The sequence below is a fragment of the Carcharodon carcharias genome, chromosome 11 (assembly GCF_017639515.1).
Source record: "Carcharodon carcharias isolate sCarCar2 chromosome 11, sCarCar2.pri, whole genome shotgun sequence".
NCBI lineage: Eukaryota > Metazoa > Chordata > Chondrichthyes > Lamniformes > Lamnidae > Carcharodon > Carcharodon carcharias.
The window spans coordinates 62,583,685-62,605,471 of NC_054477.1; the positions used below are offsets into that span (position 1 = coordinate 62,583,685).

Here is a 21,787-nt window from a genome sequence, read left to right on the forward strand (position 1 = left end):
TTAACTCATCTATCTTGTTACAAATACGGCATGCATTCAGATAAAGAGCCTTGAGCTTCGACCTTTTACCATTATTACTCATTCTGGTTCTAATTTCTGCTGCACTCTCTTCTGCTTATATTTTCTGCCCCTTCCTGCCACACTTTGATTATCGTTCACCTCTTCATTACCCTGCACCTCTGCTCTCTCGTTTCTTTTTGATTTTTTAAACTTTCCTACATTTGAACCCTCCCCCCTACTAATTAGCTTAAAGTCCTTTCTACAACCCTAGATATATAATTCGCCAGGACACCGGTCCCAGCAGGGTTCAAATGAAACCCATCCCAACAGAACAGCTATCTCCTTCTCCAGTACTGGTGCTAGTGCCCCACGAATCGGAGCCCATTTCTCCCATCCCAATCTTTGAGCAACGCATTTACCTCTCAGATCTTATTTACCCTACGCTAATTTGCATGTGGCTCAGGTGGTAATCCAGAGATTATTTCTGCTTTTTAATTTAGCTCTGAGCTGCTTGTAGTCGCTCAGCAGAACCTCTTTCCTAGTCCTATCTATGTCGTTGGCACCTACGTGGACCACAACAACTGGATCCTTCCCCTCCCACTCCAAATTCCTCTCCAGCCCAGAAGGGGAAGTCCTTAACCTTGGCACCAGGTAGGCAACACAGCCTTCGGGACTCTCTGTCTTTGTTGCGGTATCTATTCCCCTAACATGCTATCCCCTATTACTATTACATTTCTCTTTTCTCCCCTGACTTGAATGACCCTCTGTACCACGGTGCTGTGGTCAGTTTGCTCATCGTCCCTGCAGTCAGTGCCCTCGTCCGCACCGGCAGCAAGAACCTTGTACCTTTTGGGCAAGGGCACTGGCTGAGCCTCCACCAAAGCTAAAATCTGGATCCCCATACCTGCCTCACTTGCAAGTCACACCTTTCTGTCCCTGACCACGGACCAAGTTTGATGTAATTAATCTAAGGGGTGTGACTGCCTTCTGAAACAGTGTCTGGATAACTCTCTCCTTCCCTGATGTGTTGCAGTGTCCGCAGTTCGGACTCTAGCTCATTAACTCTGAGCCAAAGTTCCTCGAGCAGCCAACATTTGCTACACTGTGGATTGTACTGACATCCACCAGAGCCCACATACTACAGCTGCAACATATCGCCTGCCCAGCCATCTCTATTGTATTTAATTAATTAATTTGGATGTTAAATATTTTAAATGAATTTCTTAACTGTACTCTTCAGCTGTAATAACATCTTCTGATTTAAACCGCTTGGCCAATCAAAAGAGACGTGGAAGAGATACCCACCAATCACCTACCTGTTTTCTCATGGTGGCACCCTTCGGCTCTGACAGGTAGAAACAGGTTGAAGGAACTCTCTGCCGCCGTTTTTTATCTCCCACCGTGGCTGCCCTTCTCCGTGTGCTCCCGCCTCCCCTCTCGCTGTTTTAAACTGTACAAATCCCAGATTTCCTCTCGTTGATTTAAACTGTGAAAATCCCGGCTCGCCTCTTGCTGTTTTAAACTGAAAATCCCAGCTGTACTCTTGCTGTTTTAAACTGAGAGTGGGGAAGGTCATGCTTCACTTACACAGGGCTTTGATTAGACCACATCTGGAGTACTGTGCACAAAATTGGTCTCATTTTAGGAAAGATGTAAGTACATTAGAAACAGTTCAAAAGGGTTTACTAAACTAATACCTGGAATGGGCAGATTGTCTTGTGAAGAAAGGCTGGACAAGCTAGACTTGTATCCGCTGGAGTTTAGAAGAATGAGAGGCAACTTGATTGAAACATACAAGATCCTGAGGAGACTTAACCGGATGGATGTGGAAGGGATGCTTCCTCTTGTGGGAGAATCTTTAAGTCGGGGTCACTGTTTCAAAATAAATGTCGTCCATTTAGGACAAGGATGAGGAAAATTTTTTTCTGAGGGTTTTGAGACTTTGGAATTGTTTTCCTCCAAAGGTGGTTGAGGTAGATTTTTTGAATATCTTTAAGGCAGAGGTACATAGATTCTTGATAAGCAAGGGGATGAAAGGCTATTGGGGTTAGGCAGGAATGTGAAGTTGAGGTTAAAATCAGATCAGCCATGATCTTATTGAATGGTGGAGCAAGCTTGAGGGGCCAAGTGGCCTACTCCTGCTCCTAATTCGTATGTTCATATATACATTTTTAAAACAAATCCAACAACTACTTTGCAAACAGCAAAGTTCCACAAGGAACAAATGCGATAAATGACTAATTTATTTTGGTTATATTTTGAGGGATACATGTTGATCAGTCACAAAGAATCCTCTCTACTCTTTGAATGTGCCATGTATCTTTATGTCTACCAAAATAGACAGATAGGTTAACGTCTTATTCAACCAACAAAGAAGTATTCCCTTAATAATTCACTGAAGTGTTAGTACAAGTAACGGCTTAGAACCTGTAAAGCTTTTCATAACATGGTACATATTCTAATAATGAGTGAACTCCTTGGACACTCCAATAAGCTTTTAAAAATGAATATACTGCCAATCACTTGAGAAAAGAGAAAGTTGGAGTTTTGCAGCCTTTGAGGTTTTGACTATTTTCTTCATTGCTAATTTAAACTTCTTAATGACAGCTCAAAAAATTAACATTTTAGTGGAGAACTGCAGCTGTTTGATATTAAATCTTTTACAGATTTCCATGTTGAAAATTGTTCATATTTACAATTAAACAACCTTGTTATAAATATTAATTAGTTGGTGATTGACACCAACATTAGACCTGCCAATTTTTTAACAATTAAAATTGTTATCTGAGCTACATGCAAGTTGGCATTGGGCCAAACAGATTAGGAAAGTCAATCCGTAATTAAAGGAATGGTGTGGGAATGAGTGGTCCTATGTCATGGCACCAGTACTGGGACAGGAGGGAGCTGGGACAGGTTTCCCCTTAAACGGGCTGGGACCAAGGTCCAAGTGGAAAGGATAGTTAGAGTTGTACACAAGACTTTAAATTAATAACATGGGGTGAGGGGGAGGGAACAGTTAAAAATTACAGGAACCTAACAATGAAAGAATCAGCATGAGAGAGTAATGGACAAACTAAAGGAAAGAATAAGGATAACACAAATGACCAGAGATTGGATAAAGCTATGGAGCATAAAGGTAAAATAACTATTAAAAACAATAGGAGACGAATAATAAATGAAACAATTCACATTGTTGGTGTAGCATTACACGTAGTATTCAAAACAAAATGGGTAAACCAGAGCTGATAACTTTAGACAGGATCTAGATATTGTCGGGATGATTGAAACATGGCTACGTAGAAGAGGGATAGCACCATATGGCTGGCAGGCAGCTGATGTTGTGCCTGTAAACCAATAGGGAGATGCAACAAACTCTGGGAACAATAGGACCAGTCAGCTTGCCCTCAGTGATAGGAAAGTTATTGGAATCTATAATAAAATAAGTGATGGAGCATATTGAGAGAGAAAATATAATGAAAAATAGTCAGCATTGATTTCAAAAGGCTAAGTCATGCTTAACTAATCTGATAGATTCTTCACAAAAGTGACAGGAATAGTAGATAAAGGGTAATACGATAGATGCTATTTATACTTGTTTTCAAAATCGCTCATACCCTAAGAAATACAAAACTGAATGGGGTAAAAGAGCAAAGAGATCTAAGGATACTGTTGAACAACTCATTAAAAATAGCATTGCATGTTAGCAAAGCAAATAAAAATGCTACAAATGCACTGGGATTTATTTCTAGGGTTATAGAACTCAAATATAGTGACATTACGCTAAACCTTTATGGGACCCTGGACAGGCCGCACTTAGAGTACTGGGCACAGTTCTGATCTCAATAGAAGCACTAGGGAAAGGGCAGGAAAAAAATTTACAAAGATGGTATCAGAACTAAGAGATTGCAGCTTTTGGGAGAGATCACAGGTATTGGGACCTTTTCTTTAGAAAATAGAAGACTTGGAGGTGAGCTGATAGAAGTCTCTCAAATTATGAATGGATTGTACAGGTTAAATATGACAAGAATATTTCCACTTGCGTGAGAATCTAAAACTAGAGCTATAAATGCAAGAAGGTTACTAAAAATCCAATAGGGTAAAAGGAGAAATTAGAGAGTGGTTAGAATGTGGAACTTGCTGCCACAGGAAGTTGTTGAGGCAAATAGCTTGGATGCTTTCAAAAGGAAGCTCAAAGAGTACCTGTGAGAAAAGAAAGATGTACTGAAAGGCTGAGTTGGGAGGAGACTTGTGAAATATAAACACCAATTCAGACTAGTTGGGCCAAAATACTTATTTATGTGAAAAGCAAAATACTGCCGATGCTGGAAACCTAAAATAAAAACAGAAAATGTTGGAAAAACTCAGCAGGTCTGGCAGTATCTGTGGAGAGAGAAAAACAGAGTTAAAGTTTTGAGCCCCCATATGACTTCAGAGCTTGATTATGTGCTGAATATTCTACACAATTATAACTGTTATCTTGGAGAGAAATGTTATAAGTTACTAGTAGCTGAAATTTGAATGTTCAATTAATTAATTTTAACCTGTTTAATTAAATTCAGATTCTGAGAAATGGTTTTCAATTACGTCTCCATTGGTGCACAATTATACCTGAAACCGGATTCCAGCCCATTGGGCTATCAAACCTAATGGAATTGCTCTGTTCTTCTTTCTTTTGCTTATAAAACTAGTCATAACACTAAATTTAATGATTATAAATATTTTGACTGCCTAATTCTAAAGACCTAAAATGTATAAAACTCTTTTGAAATGGTAATGATGCCACTTTCCAAAACAGTTCCTCTGACATGTCTTCCTTCTTCCTTAGCTGAGGATTTCCAACCAAGGTAGTTGACAGGGCCCTCATCCGTGTCTGGCCCATCTCCCACGCATCCGCCCTCACACCTTCCTCTCCTCCCAGAACCATGATAGGGTCCCCCTTGTCCTCACTTATCAGCCAACCAGCCTCTGCATTCAAAGGATCATCCTCCGCCATTTCCGCCGACTCCAGCATGATGCCACTACCAAACACATCTTCCCTTCACCCCCCCGGCGGCATTCTGCAGGGATCGTTCCCTCCGGGACACCCTGGTCCACTCCTCCATCACCCCCTACACCTCAACCCCCTTCCACGGCACCTTCCCATGCAACTGCAGAAGGTGCAATACCTGTCCCTTTACTTCCCCCCTCCTCACCATCCAAGGGCCCAAACACTCCTTTCAAATGAAGCAGCATTTTACTTGCACTTCCCTCAATTTAGTCTACTGCATTCGCTATTCCCAATGCGGCCTCCTCTATATTGGAGAGACCAAATGCAGACTGGGTGACCGCTTTGTGGAACACCTTCGGTCTGTCTGCAAGCATGACCCAGGCCTCCCTGTCGCTTGCCATTTCAACATACCACCCTGCCCTGATGCCCACATGTCCGCCCTTGGCCTGATGCAGTGTTCCAGTGAAGCTCACCGCAAGGAGGAACAGCACCTCATCTTCCGACTAGGCACTTTGCAGCCTTTCAGACTTAATACTGAGTTCAACAATTTCAGACCATGAACTCTCTCCTCCATCCCTACTCCCTTTCTGATCCCCCTTTTTTCAATCATTTATAATTTTTTAAAATATATTTTTATTTTCCCACCTATTTCCATTTTTTAAAATGTATTTCCATGCATTGTTTTATCTCTACCTTTTAGCCTATTTCGAACCCCCCCCCCCCCCCCCCCCCACTAGGGCTATCTGTCACTTGCTCATCCTGCTTTCTACCCTTAATTAGCACGTTCCTTAGCTAATATCACCACCGTCAACACCCTCTTGTCCTTTTGTCAATGACATCTTTGGCAATCTCTTCTTTGCCTCCACCTATCACTGGCCTTTTATTCAGCTCTACCTGCCCCACCCCCCCTCATCCAGCTTATATTTCACCTCATTTCTATATTTCTTTGTTCTGATGGAGAGTCATACGGACGCGAAATGTTAACTGTATTTCTCTCCACATATGCTGTCAGACCTGCTGAGTTTCTCCAGCTATTTTTGTTTTTGTTTCTTTTGAAATGGTTCTTGTTCCTGTGTTTTATAACTGTTCACTGTATCATTGTGCTTGAATGTGTGAGCATGTCACTGAAAAATATTACGTGTTAACTCTTAAGTACAATGTTCAGTTAATAGAAGCGCTGAAAGACTGGATGTGGGTTAGCAGATTGTTTTTTTAACTCCTGAGCCCTGCAGTTGAATCCAGCCCACTCAGATTTGATGTATGTTTGCTTTTTGCAGACTTCAGCAATAAGAGTTTGGGAAGATTCATCCCAGCTCCTAATTTCATACCAAAACTAGCAATCTCAAACAAAGAGTTTGCTAAATCTTACCACCGACTGCTGCTGCTGCAACTTGCAGGATTATTGAAATCTGAGTGCTGAAGCATGCCTCTTGACCTATTCCCCAAACTTTTGAACATTAACGTAGTTGATGCATTTTACAGCCTACTGTTGTCTTTCAAGTTAAAAAACATTTCTCCTGAACTAATCACACACTTTATATAAGACAACAGCTAATATAAAGGGAGATTAAACAAAGAGCTAAAGAAGAAACTGTGACACTATTCCACCCATAAGTATTTTTACTCCTTTTCCTAACCTGAAGTATATCTTCTGCAAATTAAAATATTGATTCAAGACTCATTCTAAGGTTTCTAACTTTGCCACTTTATGCCATGTTTTGGATGGTGGTGACAGTAGGGATGAAGTTGAGAGTAATTTGAAGAGCATTGCAATGCTCTTTGACTAATCTCATCCTAATCCCTACTGAAATCTTGTTTTTAAAATGTCCAAGTCACTTTGTCTTTCTTCATTTTTTTGCTTTAATAATGGTTGACATATAAACTGTGCGAGGCATCAGGAATGAGACCAAGATGACTCACTATTTGATTGTATTTTCCCCTGCCAGTTTTATACCCTCATTCAGCAACTTCCCACAGCAACATAGTTGAATGCATTAGCTCACAGTATGCAGCAGCAACTTGCCCTCCCACCACATTGAGTTCAAGGTATTTTGACATTTGGGGAGGGCCAAAAGAAGGCACAATATGAAATTGAGAGAAACCTACTCTTGAACGCTGAAGAAGAGTCATACGGACTCAAAATGTTAACTCTGTTTCTCTCTCCACAGATGCTGCCAGAGTTTTTCCATCATTTTCTGTTTTTATTTCAGATTTCCAACATCAGCAGTATTTCCCTTTTATGAAATTGAGAGCCCCGGCTCTCAATACCTGAGTACATATGCTTGGTTAAGAATATTTAGTATTATAAGTTGATACCTGACATTGCACTCAACAAATGATCCACAAGTCAGGAATCCTGTTTCCTGTTCTGTCACTGAGGAATTCTCACCATCTTTTCATCTGAAATGAGGCCACTTTGGGTCCCTCACAGCCAAACACAGCAGGAGCTCAGGAGTTTGCTGAGGGAACAGCATACTTTTCTCTGCAAGTGTGGGGGCATGAATGGACATAAGAACGTAGGACTTAAGAACAGGAGCAGGCCATTCTTCCCTTTGAGCTTGCTCCATCATTTGATAAGAACATGGCTGATCCGGTTGTGGTCTCAAGTTCACTTTCCTACCTGCTGTCTGTAACCCTTGGCTCCCTTGTCTGTCAAACATCTATCTAACTCAGCCTTGAATAAATTAAATGATCCAACTTCCACTGCTTTCTGAAAAAGAACTCCACAGATTAATGATCCTTGGAGAGAAAAAAAATTCCCCTCATCTCAGCCTTAAAAGGGAGATCTTTTATTCTTAAACTGTGCTCCATATTTCTAGTCCCCCTTACAAGAGGAAACAGCTTCCTGGTATCTACCCTATCAAATCCCCTCAGGATCGGATATGTTTCAATAAGATCACTTATCATTCTACTAAACTTCAATGGATACAGGCCCAACCTGTTCAACCTTCCTTCATAAGATAAGCTCCTACATCCTAGGAATGAGTTGAGTGAATCTTCTCTGAACTACTAATGCAATTATAACCTTTTTCAAATAAGATGACCAAAACTGTACACAGTACTCTAGAATAATATCAAAATGCTGCAGATGCTGGAGATCGGAAATAAAAACAGAAAATGCTAGGAAAACTGAGCAGATCTGGCTGTATCTGTGGAAAGAGAAACAGAGGTAACGTTTCAAGTCCAATGTGGCTCTTGATGTGGTTTCACCAAGGCCCTGTATAGCTGCAGTAAAACTTACCAATTTTATATTCCTTTGCAGACTCTGTCCTTTTGACAACTTACTTTCCTACCTACCTTGTCATCGGCAAATTTAGCTACCATATATTTGTTCCTGTCATTGATATAGATTGCAAATAGTTGATCCCTGTGGCACTCCACTTCTTGCATCTTGCCAATCTGAAGAAGATCCATTTATCCTTAGTGTCTGCTTCCTGTTAGCCAACTAACCCTTTATTCATACTAATATGTGCTCTTATTTTGTGTAATTTTTGATATGGCACCTTATCTAATGCCTTTTGGAAATCCAAATACCACATTTAGAGGTTCCTCTTTATTCACCATGCTTGTTACTTCTGGAAAGAAAGGAAATAAAAATAAATAGAGAATATGAGTAGATTCAGAGTTATTTGATTTAGTAAATGGCTCGCTGATGTGGTAAGGATAACCTGTTCTTTATTTCGTACTACTACAGAACAACAGTCCTATTTTTTAAAGATTGCAAATTTTTATAAAATCATAATGTTAATTTAAATTTAAACAATGTATTTTGTACATCATTGAACCTTAAACTTATCTGTAATATTTTTGAACCAATAGCTGCAATGGTAGAAGATGGTGGGCTGAGCTGGCTGAGACAATCCTACAAGCGTATGAAGGAGCAGGCAGAGAGAGATCAATGCAGCCTGGAGGATGTAATTGCTACAAGATATGGGGTAAGAACTTTTTAAAGTAACTAGCCAAAATGATCATTGAATTGCTACTGTCTGTTAACCTTCAAACTCTATTTCCCTTTTGATTTCCCCATGTTTGGATGAGAAATCACATTTCTGTCTATTAATTCCTGGTAAAGTTCAGTTGAAGTCAGTAATTTGACCTCGTGTGTCACACTGCATTTGACAAATTGTGTTGATTGTACTTAGATTTGCTCTTAAGCCTTCTGATACTTAATTCCTTTACAAACTTCAGTCTATGACTGTTTCTCTTACAATGTGTGTGGAAACTAAATAAATGAGATTTAACAAAAGCAGGTGTTTATTCTCCATACTTGCATAAGAGAATGAGTTTAAAGCTTTTTTTTAACCATCCATTGATATATTTTGTAATGAATTACAATACATTTCTACACAGCAACTGATAATCATCATTAATAGCTAAAAATGCTATGAAGAAAGCTTATACATAGAATTTCTTTTGTTAAAAATATAATAAAATTTTATTCATGTTCATTTATCAAAGCAACAAAAAGTTAAGTGGCGTGAGGGGTTGGAAGTACCATTTCAGGCTAGGCTGGCGCCATCTTTAAAAGGCAGCCCGCAATAGTTTTAAGGATAAGAACCTGGAGGAAACTAAGAGGGAGGCCTACCAACTGGAAGCTTTGGGAAATGGCAGCAGGCAGAGAAAGAGTGCTGCCCATATTTTCTGATGCTCCCCAAGGGATGCTCCTCCTGTTGACACAGGCTTGTAGGGAAGTCCTTGGAGAGAAAATGGGAGAAGGAGGCTGATTCGCCAGACAAAGCTTGGATGAAGATAGCAGAGGAGGCGGGCAACTGAGAGGTGGCCTCACGTTTGTGGTCGCAGTGTAGAAAAAAGATCAGTGACCTGATGCGGTCTGGCAAAGTGAATGTAGCACATAACATTAAGCGTGAATCCTTAAATGTGACAAGTTATAAATTTGAAGAGGGGGTGCCAATCTGTTCAGTGGCAATGCCCAGGCAGTAGCATTGGCTGGCACAAGCATGAAAGCCTCTTTGATGAGAACACTGGTTAATCAGAGTTGACCCACAGCTCTGTGACTTGATTGAACAGATGCTCTCTGGCATTCCCACACAACGTGCTGAAGCAAAATGGGACCTACTTCAGGACACCATCTACATTCTCGGCATATGGAAAGCAAGAACAGGAAAAGGCTGACTGGTTTGAAGTTAAATTCACTAAGATGAACCTGTCATTGAAACCAAGCAGTTGCTCTCGTTAACTACAAGAGAGAAGCTGTTCTCATTCGCGAAAGGATGGAGAATGAGCGGGCACGGATTTAAAGTAATTAGTGAAAGAAGCAAAAGTGACATGAGGAAAAACTTTTATGCAGCGAGTGGTTATAGTTTGGAATGCACTGCCTAGTGGCGTGGTAGGGGCAGGTACAATTGAAGCATTCACATGGGAAATAGACTGTTATCTGAAAAGGAAGAATATGCAGGGTTATGGGGAGAAGGCGGGGGAATGGAATTAGATGAGTTGCTCATGCGGAGAGCTGGTGCAGACACGATGGGCCAAATGGCATCCTCCTGCACTGTAACAATTCTGTGACTGTAAGGCTGACACCAGCACAGGCATGGTTCACACCTATGATGGGGCGAGTGACTCTCTTGCACTTTCTCTTGCGCTCGCGCTCTCCCCCGCGCTCGCTCTCTCCCTCACGCCTGCGCCTGCGATCTTCCTCGCGTCCGTGTCCGCGGTCTCCCCCGCGCCCGCGCTCTCTCCGCGCCCGCGCTCTCTCCGCGCCCGCGCTCTCTCCGCGCCGCGCTCTCTCCGCGCCCGCGCTCTCTCCGCGCCCGCGCACTCCCCGCGCCTGCGCACTCCCCGCGCCCGTGCTCTCCCCGCGCCCGTGCTCTCCCCGCGCCCGCGCTCTCCCCGCGCCCGCGCTCTCCCCGCGCCCGCGCTCTCCCCGCGCCCGCGCTCTCCCCGCGCCCGCGCTCTCCCCTTTCCCTTTCCCTCCTTCCCTTTCTCTCTCTTTCTCTCTCTTTCTCTTTCTCTCTCTTTCTCTCTCTTTCACTTTCTCTCTTTCTCTCTTTCTTTCTTTTTCACTTTCTCTCTCTCTCTTTCTCTTTCTTTCTCTCTTTTTCACTCTCTTTCACTCTCTCTCTCTTTTGCTCTTTCTCTCTCTTTCTCTTTCTCTCTCTTTCACTTTCTCTCTTTCTCTTTCTTTCTCTTTCTTTTTCTCTTCCACTTTCTCTCTCTCTCTCTTTCTCTTTCTCTCTCTTTTTCACTCTCTTTCACTCTCTCTCTCTCTCTTTCGCTCTTTCTCTCTCTCGCTCCTGAGCTCGCTCGCTCGCTCTCTCTCATGCTGGCTCAGTGCCTTCATCATTGTACACCTAGCCATCAGCCCCGTCCAAATCCTAATGATTGGAGGAGGCTTCATGCTCCTGGATGGCCTCATTGCCTTAAATTTATCCTCTTTGTAGTGCCAGGTTGTGCAGAGCACAGCCCACTACCACGATAAGCGAGACCCTTGTTGGGGCATATTGAAGGGCTCCACCCAATTGATCACAGCATCCGAGCCACATCTTTAGAAACCCTATGGTCTGCTCGATGGTCGCTTGAGTTATCGTGAAACAGCTGTTGTATGTCTCCTCTGCATCTGTGCCAGGCTTCCGCACAGACATAAGGAACCATGTCTTGCCACCTATTATCCATCCTTGAAGGTGCACCAGGGGCCAGAAAAGCTTGGACACCTGAGAATGCTTTAGTATGAAGGCAACTTGACAACTTCCCGGGAGCCTTGCAAACATCTGAAGGGTCTGTCCGTGGTAGTCGCAGACCAGTTGTACATAAAGCAGTAACTGTTGATGAAGGCCACTAGCTCATCCGTTGGAATCTTGGTGACCATCAGTGACACCCTGCTGGGGGAGTCCAGTGTTGGCCCCGAAACCTATAGCCCTCTCAGCCTGATTGTTTGATCAGTGCAATATTGCACTTATTGGCTGACCTTCTTGCACATGGCATTGGTGATTATCTTGATGCAGCAATGAACCTCAGACTGGGGGATCCCGTAGATATCTCCAGATGGTCCCAGGAATGATCCTGGGGCGTGGAAAGTCAGTGCTATGATGACCTTCACTGTCACAGGCAATAGTTGCTCACTATTTCCCATTAGCTGCTCTTCCATCATGGCACACAGCTTGGTGATCACCTCTCTGAAGAGGCACATACTTGGGCGACACTGCTGTTCCGACATTTGCAAGAAACAGAGCTTCTGAAAGTAAACGCTCCCTGGTGGGCGATGTCTTTGCACACAAGAGACTGCTTGTGTGCCCCACTGCACCCCCCTCATTTGTGCTGTCTTCCAAACTCATGATCCTTGTGCATCTCTGTGTGCTGGAGCCCTACTCCTGGTGGCTGAACTTCTCTCCTTCTCTGATGCTCCTCTTCATTGGAAGTCTCAAAGTTTGAGTGAATGCGGCCCATTGCAAATTAGTGCATTTACTTTGAAAGGCCTTCCACTACCATTCCCTTACTCTATACAAAGTTGTACACTTCTGGCAAGTCAAAGATGACACTCAGTCAGAATGCCTCCACTGTGCTTGCCAGGTTTGTCAAACCTCCAGATTGCCACTACCACAGTTTACTCACTATCACCCTCCCTTACAATTCCATGCGACCTCACACAATGGATGGCAACTGCAACAAAGACTTATCTTTCGCTGAGCTCTTCCTCCTTAAAGCTGGCAAGGTTCTGAAGCTCCGTTGTCCTTTTGTGGCCCTGGGAAAATTATGAATAGCCTGATAAATTGATGCTAATTCGATGTTTAACAGGCTCAACTATTATCCCACTGCGCCTTCAAGCATGACCTCCATCTGCCAGTCCTGCTACTCCTGGAAGTATCCCCTAGTGGCATATACATGTTGGGCTTCCCTCCTAATTCCATCCACTATGATTTTGACGCCCCTTCCGCCTGCCAGCCTGTCTCTACTGCAAAATTCCACACATGGAGTACAAAAGCAGGGAAGTTATGATGATCCTTTATAAAACACTAATTCTGCCTCAGTGGATTATGGTGTCCAATTCTGTGCACCACGCTTTGGGAAGGATGTGAAGGCATTGGAGAGGGTGCAGAAAAGATTTATGAGAATGGTTTTGGGGTTAAGGAATTCGCTTACATGGGTAAATTGGAAATCTGTGGTTGTCTCCCTTATGGAAAATTGAAAGGAGATTTGATAGAGGTGCTCAAAAATCATTAGGGGTCTGGACAGAGTTGAAAGGGAGAAACTGTTCTTATTGACAAAAGGGTGGTAAACCAGAAAACACCACTTTAAGGTGATTGGCAGAAGTACCAGAGACAGCATGAGGAAAAATCTTTTTTATGCAGTGAGTGGTTAGGATCTGGAATCTCCGAATCTTAATTCCTGGGGCCTGCCAGATTACTGTCTCCCACGATTCTCTCTCTCTCTCTCTCTCTCCCCCCCCCACCCACACACTGCCACTGCCTGCCTAGCCCCTCACCAATTGCTAGCTCTCAAGCCTCTCCTACTGATCTTGGCTTTCCAGCCATTGGTGGCTCTCTGAGGCTGTGGAGTGTCTTCACTGGGCCAGAGGTGTGAAGTTACACTGCACAGTGGAACTTCATGCACCTTGCCCCTGAATGGAAACTGAAAGATAATTAAATCAATGTCCCAGAGACAGTTCATTCACTCCACACAGGGATGGACTTCAGACCAACATGCAAGAATGAATTGAGGATGGGGGGGAAGTGGCATAGTGGTATTCTCACTGACTGGTATTCCAGAGACCCAGGGTAATGCTTGGGGGACCTGGGTTTGTATCCTGCCATGGTGAAATTTAAATTTTTAAAAGAAATCTGGAATTAAAAGTCTAGTGACGACCATGAAACCATTGCCGATTGTCATAAAAACCCATCTAGTTCACTAATGTCCTTAAGGGAAGGAAATCTGCTGTCCTTACCTGGTCTGGCCAAATGTGACTCCAGACCCACAGCAATGTGGACTCTCAAATGCCCTCTGAACAAGGGCATTAGGGATGGGCAATCCCATGAACAAATTTAAAATAAAGTAACTTCTGTCCGAACTAGTGGAGTTGGGAACCCTGTGCTTAACAAGTGATTCAGTAAGATTATTATAGGAGCATTCTGATTAGATGTTCAGTTGTGCTGAAATTCTTACAACTTTGAACATACACAAATGACAATATTCATAATTGTTTTTCTCATACTGGTAGAAATTAAAAAGAAGCTTCATTAATTTTTGTGAGCGCAAAAGGCTTTTCCACCAATCATTTAGTATCATCACAAACAATCACAATTAAGATAATCTGTCAAACTCAATAAACTCCTCCAGCAACAGAAACATATTGAGAACCTCTTAATAGTATGTAGAAGATAACTTAAATTGCACAATGTAGACAAATGATGTTACACATTTTTTCAACTAGACAATAAGCTTCACCTCTGATCTGAAAACAGCACTCTGAGAAAGCACTTGTGTTTTGTGGGAATTATAGTGACGGGCAAAAACTGATTTTATCGGATTACTTTTTTTGATTGCAAAGGAGTAAAACTTTAGAATGAAGTGATAATGAAAGCAATCAACACAAAAATTAATTATAAAGGTAAAATATTGCGGATGCTGGAAATCTGAAACAAAAACAGAAAATGCTGGGAAAACTCAGCAAGTCTAACAGCTTCTGTAGAGAGAAAAATAGAGTTAATGTTTCACGCCCTTATGACTCTTCTTCAGAGCTAAATAGAAGTACAAATGTAATGAAATTTACACTGTTTAAGAGAGGTCAAGGGAGGGAAGGAAGTGTCAGAGATGGACCATGTGAAAGTGATGGAGGGGTGAAAATTGGAAGCAAAATTGATCAATTTTTCCAGGCCCCGCATGGGCCCCAGTTATGCCTGTCTCTTTATGAGGTATGTGGAACATTCCTTATTCCAGTCCTACTCAGGACCCCCCACAACTTTTTTTTTGGTACATTGATGACTGTTTCAGTGCCACTTCATGCTCACGTCTGGACCTGGAAAAATTTTATCAATTTTGCTTCCAGTTTCCACCCCTCCATCACCTTCGCGTGGTCCATCTCTGACATTTCCCTTCCTTGACCTCTGTCTCCATTTCTGGTGATAGACTGTCCACCAATATTCACAACAAGCCCATCGACTCCCACAGCTACCTCGACTACAACTCCTCACACCCTGCTTCCTGTAAGGACTCTATCCCATTCTCTCAGTTCTTTTGCCTCCGTCGCATCTGTTCCGATGATGCCACTTTCCAAAACAGCGCTTCTGACAAGTCTTCCTTCTCCCTTAACTGAGGCTTCCCACCCACTGTGGTTGACAGGGCCCTCAACCGTGTCCGACCCATCTCCCAAGCCTCTTCCCTCACACCCTCCCCCCCCTTGTCCTCACTTTTCACCCCACCAGCCTCCGCATTCAAAGGATCACCCTCTGCCATTTCCACCAACTCCAGCATGATGCCACCACCAAACACATCTTCCCTTCACACCTCTTGTCGGCATTCTGTAGGACTGTTCCTTCTGGGACACCCTGGTCCACTTCTCCATCACCCCCTACACCTCAACCCCCTCCTATGCAATTGCAGAAGGTGCAACACCTGTCCCTTTACCTCCTTCCTCCTCACCGTCCAAGGGCCCAAACACTCAGGTGAATCAGCTCTTCACTTGCGCCTCCTTCAATTTGTTCTACTGCATTCACTGCTCCCAATGTGGTCTCCTCTACATTGGAGAGACCAAACGCAGACTGGGTGACCACTTTGCAGAACACCTTCGGTCTGTCCGCAAGCATGACCCGGACCTTCCTGTCACTTGCCATTTCAACACACCATCCTACTCTCTTGCCCACATGTCCGCCCTTGGCCTGCTGCAATGTTCCAGTGAAGCCCAACGCAAGCTGGAGGAACAGCACCTCATCTTCCGATTAGGCTCTTAACAGCCTTCCAGACTTAACATTGAGTTCAGCAACTTCAGACCATGAAGTCTCTCCTCCATCCTCACCTCCTTTTTATCCCCATTTTTCAATATTCATTCTCATTTCTTAATTTTTATTTTTTATTTTTTATCCACTTATTTTTATTTATTTTCATTTTTAGTCATTGTTTTATCCCCACCTTTTACCCTATTTTCAATCTTTATTCCCGCCACCGCCCCCTACCCCCCACAAGAGCTATCTGTCACTTGTTCATGTTGTTCTTCCCAAAGTGCTTACCCTTGTCCTGCTCTTATCACATTCTGCTTTCTGATCTTAATGCCACCATCAGCACCCCCTTTAGCTAGTATCACTATCATGAACTTCCTTTTGTCCATGACAACTCTGGTAATCTCTCCTTTGCCTCCACCTATCACTAGCCTTCCATTGAGTTTCACCTGCCCCCCCCCTGCTTAAACAGTATAAATAATTAACATTTTTGCTTCTCTTTAGCTGTGAAGAAGTCATAAGGACTCAAAATGTTAACTCTGCATTTTTCTCTCCAAAGATGCTGTTAGATCTGCTGAGTTTTTCCAGCATTTTCTGTTTTTGTTCAAGAAGTAATTATAGTGAATTTTTTTTCTCTCCCCTTTAGTCTATGGACTTATTCCAACAGAAACTACGAGAAGCTGAAAAAGTTGCACAATTAAAATATCAAGATGCAAGTGATAGGAATAGAAGAGAGAGTTGGAAAAAGCCAAGGAACTGGAGTTCTGATCAAAATGAAAGAAAAGAATATGGTTCTGGAAGGGGACTGAGTGGAGACAAAGACAGATACAGGGAAGGTGACAGAGCTACTGAAAGAGAAAGATTAAAAGAAAGTTTCCAGGACCAATTCAAGTGTACAGAAAGAGATAATGGAAGGAAAGACATTACTGATAGATACAAAGACAAAAAAAAGTCCAGTGACAGAGAGTTGGAAATGGAACTTGCCAAAGATAAATATACAGATGAAAGTGGAGAAATTAACAGATATAAACAGACAGGGAAACGCAATAATATTGCCAGAGGTTTAGAAAGTGACAATTTTCATGATGGGAAGAAAGAGAAATCTTTATCCTTAAGCAATTTAAGATCTAAGTTTATGAAACCTGAGGATGAAGAACATAGTAACAGTAAGTGGGATGTCAAGTTTCCAAGCTCGTCTAACCGCATGCCAGAATCTCTCAGTTCCTATAGTAGTAATTTTCAAAAACAAGACAATGATAGTGATAGAACGTCAACATGGTGCAGAACCAATAGTGGAAACAAACCACCAGAAGAGTCCATATCATTTCGACCTCAGAGCAGTGTTTCAGAGCATGAGGGAACCCCAAACACCATGAACAAATTGGAAAAGACCAAGCCCAGAGAAAACCGTCTTGTGCAAGGAGAATCATCACAAAGTCAACAGATGTCAAGTTTTAGGTAGGTGTACTTCAATAAATAAGGAAACGAAGATGCAATTTTCATATTACTATTATATGAGTTATGGGTTGCCTGTGCCAGAAAGAACTCTTGTGACTATAGCAATTAGCACTGATTCAAAACTGCACTATTCCAAAGACATGAAGTTTTAAATTACTGCTGATTTGGAGAGGTATGCTGCAGAAATAAAATATATTGTACATCAGAGTTGAAGTTGAATGTGGAGGCGTCATTTAATCCTGGGATGTAATTTCTGAGTGTTTGGCTCTTGATATTCCATATAGGTAATTTCTATGTCCATCCTCACATGTTGGGGAAGAAATGGAAACGTCTCATAAAGTGAAATTTAACCTGTTATTGAACCTGAACTGCTGCAGAATGGCAATCAAAGTCAGATTGCTGCCACTCTTCTACTTTCCGATCTTTAAATTTTTTGATCCTGTCTTGCCTGACCTTCTGATTCAGGCCAGGCGAGAAGTGTGCAGCACACTCCTGAGGCCTCCAGATAAGCGCTGCTGCTTTGGAGGGAAGGAAGCCACGCCCACTTTTTTACAGCACTAACTGCTGTAAAGCAGGTAAGTTTAAAGGTCCAGCCAGGTTTAAAGATCTTTGACAAAGAAGGTAAGTGGGTAGGATTTTGGGGGGTTTGAGTCGGGCCTTGCTTGAGGGGTGGGGATGTTAGGTCAGGCCTTGGCGGTGGGCTGGGAGCAGGAGTTGGGGAGAGGTTGGGGTCAGGGTGGGGGTCCAGCCTCATGGTTGTGCACCTTGGCTGGGGTGGGTGTGGGGTGAGGAAAGAATCTGCTGGGTCAGGAGTGTGATGGAACGCTATCAAATTGGAATGCCTGGATGAGTGCAGCTCCAACAACACTCGAAGCTTGATACCATCCAGGACAAAGCCCACTCGATTGACACCCCATCCACAACATTCAGCCCCTCCACCACTGATACGCAGTGGCAGCAGTGTGTACCATCTACAGGATGCACTGCAGGAACTCACCAAGCCTCCTTAGACAGCACCTTCCAAATCTACCATCTAGAAGGACAAAGGCAGCAGACACATTGGAACACCACCACCTGGGAGCTCACCTCCAAGCCACTCACTTGGAAATATATCGCTGTTGCTTCACTGTCGCTGGGTCAAAACCTTGGAGCTCCTTCCCGAACAGCACTGTGGGTGTACCTACACCATATGGACTGCAGCAGTTCATGAAGGCACCTCACCACCACCTTCTCAAGAGCAATTAGGGATGGGCTATTAATGCTGGCCTAGCCAGTGACGCCCAGATCCCATGAATGAAGTTAAAAAAATTACACTTAAAAGGTTGACCTCAGGGGTTAACAGCTAAACAGCTAAAAAGGTAAGAACCATAAAACGGCACGTGGACTTACTTAAATAAAAGCAAAATATTGTGGATACTGGAAATCTAGAACAAAAACAAAAATACCTGGAAAAACTCAGCAGGTCTGACAGCATCTGCGGAGAGGGATACAGTTGACGTTTCGAGTCCGTATGACCCTTCATCAGAACTAAGACATATAGAAATGAGATGAAATATAAGCTTGTAGAAGGGGTTGGGTCAGGAGAGCTTGATAGAGGGCCAGTGATAGGTGGAGGCCAAGAAGAGACTGCCAAAAAGGCCATAGACAAAAGGACAAAGGGGTGTTGATGGTGGTGATATTATCTAAAAGATGTGCGAATGGGGACATTAAAGGAAGCAAGCTCGTAGCAGATGGCCCTAGTGCAGGTGGGGTGGGGAGAAGGGATCGAAATGGGCTAAAAGGTGGAGATGAAACAATAGATCGACATAAATTTAAAAATAGGGAAAAAAAAATATAGTGTAAAAAAAGATAATAAATTTTTGGAAAAGGGGGGATCATAAAGGGGGTGGGGATGGAGGAGAGAGTTCATGATCTGAAATTGTTGAACTCAGTATTAAGTCCGGAAGGCTGCAAAGTGCCTAGTCGGAAGATGAGGTGCTGTTCCTCCAGTTTGCATTTAACTTCACTGCAACGTTGCAACAGGCCAAGGACGGACATGTGGGCATGAGAGCAGGGTGATGTGTTGAAATGGCAAGCGACAGGGAAGTCTGGGTCATGCTTGCGGACAGACCGAAGGTGTTCCGCAAAGCGGTCACCCAGTCTGTTTGGTGAGTCCATATAGAGGAGACTGCATTGGGAGCAGCGAATGCAGTAGACTGAATTGAGGAAAGTGCAAGTGAAGTGCTGCTTCACTTGAAAGGAGTGTTTGGGACCTTGGACAGTGAGGAGGGGGGAAGTAAAGAGGCAGGTGTTGCACCTTCTGTGGTTGCATGGGAAGGTGCCGTGGAAGGGGGTTGAGGTGTAGGGGGTGATGGAGGAGTGGACCAGGGTGTCCCAGAGAACGATCCCTGCGGAAAGCCACGGGGGTGGGGGGTGGGGGTGTGGGGGGGGGCGGTGTGGGGTGAAGGGAAAATGTGTTTGGTAATAGCATCATGCTGGAGTTGGCAGAAATGGTGGAGGATGATCCTTTGAACGCGGAGGCTCGTGGGGTGAAAAGTGAAGACAAGGGGGACCCTATCATGTTTCTCGGAGGGAGAGGAAGGTGTAAGGGCGGATGCGCGGAAGATGGGCTGGACACGGTTGAGGGTCCTGTCAACCACCGTGGGTGGAAAACCTTGGTTAAGGAAGAAGGAAGACATGTCAGAGGAACTGTTTTGAAAAGTGGCACCATCAGAACAGATGCGACAGAGGCGAAGGAACTGAGAGAATGGGATGGAGTCCTTACAAGAAGCGGAGTGTGAGGAGCTGTGGTCGAGGTAGCTTTGGGAGTCGGTAGGCTTGTAATGAATATCGGTGAACAGTCTATCACCAGAAATTGAGACTGAGGTCAAGGAAAGGAAGGGAAGTGTCAGTGATGGACCATATGAAAATGATGGAGGGGTGGAAATTGGAAGCAAAATTCATAAATTTTTCCAGATCCAGATGAGAGCATGAAGCGGCACCGAAGCAGCCATCAATGTACCAGAGAAAGAGTTATGGGAGGGGGCCTGAGTAGGACTGGAACAAGGAATGTTCCACATAGCTCATAAAGAGACAGGTATAACTGGGGCCCATGCGGGTACCCATAGCCACATCTTTTATTTGGAGGAAGTGAGAGGAGTTTAAGGAGAAATTGTTCAGTGAGAGAACAAGTTCAGCCAGATGGAGGAGAGTAGTGGACTTACTTAGCTGGAGAGCTGGAGACGTGATGTCCACACTGCTTGCAAAGAAATGCAGCCGAGAGGGACGTTTTTTGATTTAATAGTTTAAAAGCATTCAATGAACCCTGAAAGACGACATCATCATGGAAATGGGTGGAGTTGAAGTTTAGACCTCGTGAGGTTCGCAGCTCACAGAAAAGCCCTGGGTGCTGTTTACTGCACTTAGGTCTCAGGAGAAGCCCTGGGGAACTGAGAAAGTGGCAGAATGTCGCTGGCTCTTTGCGGGAGACAGTTACGGCTGAGAGAAGCCCTGGGAGCCATTTTTAGCTCAGTGCAGCCAGGCAACTAGAATTGGAGAAACCCAGGGGCAGCATCATCTTAGTGAAGCTAGCGCCTGCGAAAGAGCTGGAATTGTGCCTGTAATTAGAAATGGGTGTGAAGCTTTGTGAATCCCATGGAACGTAGTCTCAGGAGAAGAGATTGAACCATTGGAAGGTGTGTGGGCATTGAGGCAGTCTGAGTTGGAGCGACTTTTGAGGGAATGTAGAGGCTGGATCTTGGAAAGTGAGGAGTTGAAATCCCTCATCATGGAGAGACTTTTAATGAAATTTTGCAACACTGTGGTCACTGACATGTGGGTGGGTTGCTGAGCGATCCATGGGATCTGCCTTGGCTGTACCTGCCATTTAACTTGCACTGTGGTTTGTTCTACCACAGTTTGCCAGTTAATTCATATTTACCTCGTGTTAATCCTAAATGTTCATGTTTCAAAAACAATTTCTCTGACATGTCTTCCTTCTTACTTAACCGAGGTTTTCCACCCACGGTGATTGACAGGGCCCTCAACCGTGTCCGGCCCATCTCCCGCGCATCCGCCCTCACACTTTCCTCTCCCTCCCAGAACCATGATAGGGTCCCTCTTGTCCTCACTTATCACCCCACCAGCCTCCGCATTCAAAGGATCATCCTCCGCCATTTCCGCCAACTCCAGCATGATGCCACCACCAAACACATCTTCCCTTCACTCCCCCGGCGCATTCCGCAGGGATCGTTCCCTCCGGGACACCCTGGTCCACTCCTCCATCACCCCCTACACCTCAACCCCCTCCCATGGCACCTCCCATGGAACCGCAGAAGGTGCAACACCTGCCCCTTTACTTCCCCCCTCCTCACCGTCCAAGGGCCCAAACACTCCTTTCAGTGAAGCAGCTTTTCACTTGCACTTCCCTCAATTTGGTCTACTGCATTCGTTGCTCTCAATGCAGTTTCCTCTACAT

At 43.9% G+C, this 21,787-nt stretch overlaps 1 protein-coding gene across 6 annotated transcripts in view; it reads left to right on the forward strand.

Annotated features, from left to right (window-relative positions):
* cwf19l2 (CWF19 like cell cycle control factor 2) overlaps positions 1-21,787 on the forward strand; it is a 266,997-nt gene that overhangs the window by 84,310 nt on the left and 160,900 nt on the right. For all 6 annotated transcript variants that reach the window (XR_005944421.1, XM_041198939.1, XM_041198940.1 and 3 more), the window contains 2 exons: positions 8,807-8,922; positions 16,520-17,331. Coding sequence is in view for 5 of the 6 variants with exons in the window: in XM_041198939.1 (XP_041054873.1) it covers positions 8,807-8,922; positions 16,520-17,331 (928 nt within the window). In the remaining variant the exon portion in view is untranslated. The remainder of the gene's footprint in view (positions 1-8,806; positions 8,923-16,519; positions 17,332-21,787) is intronic.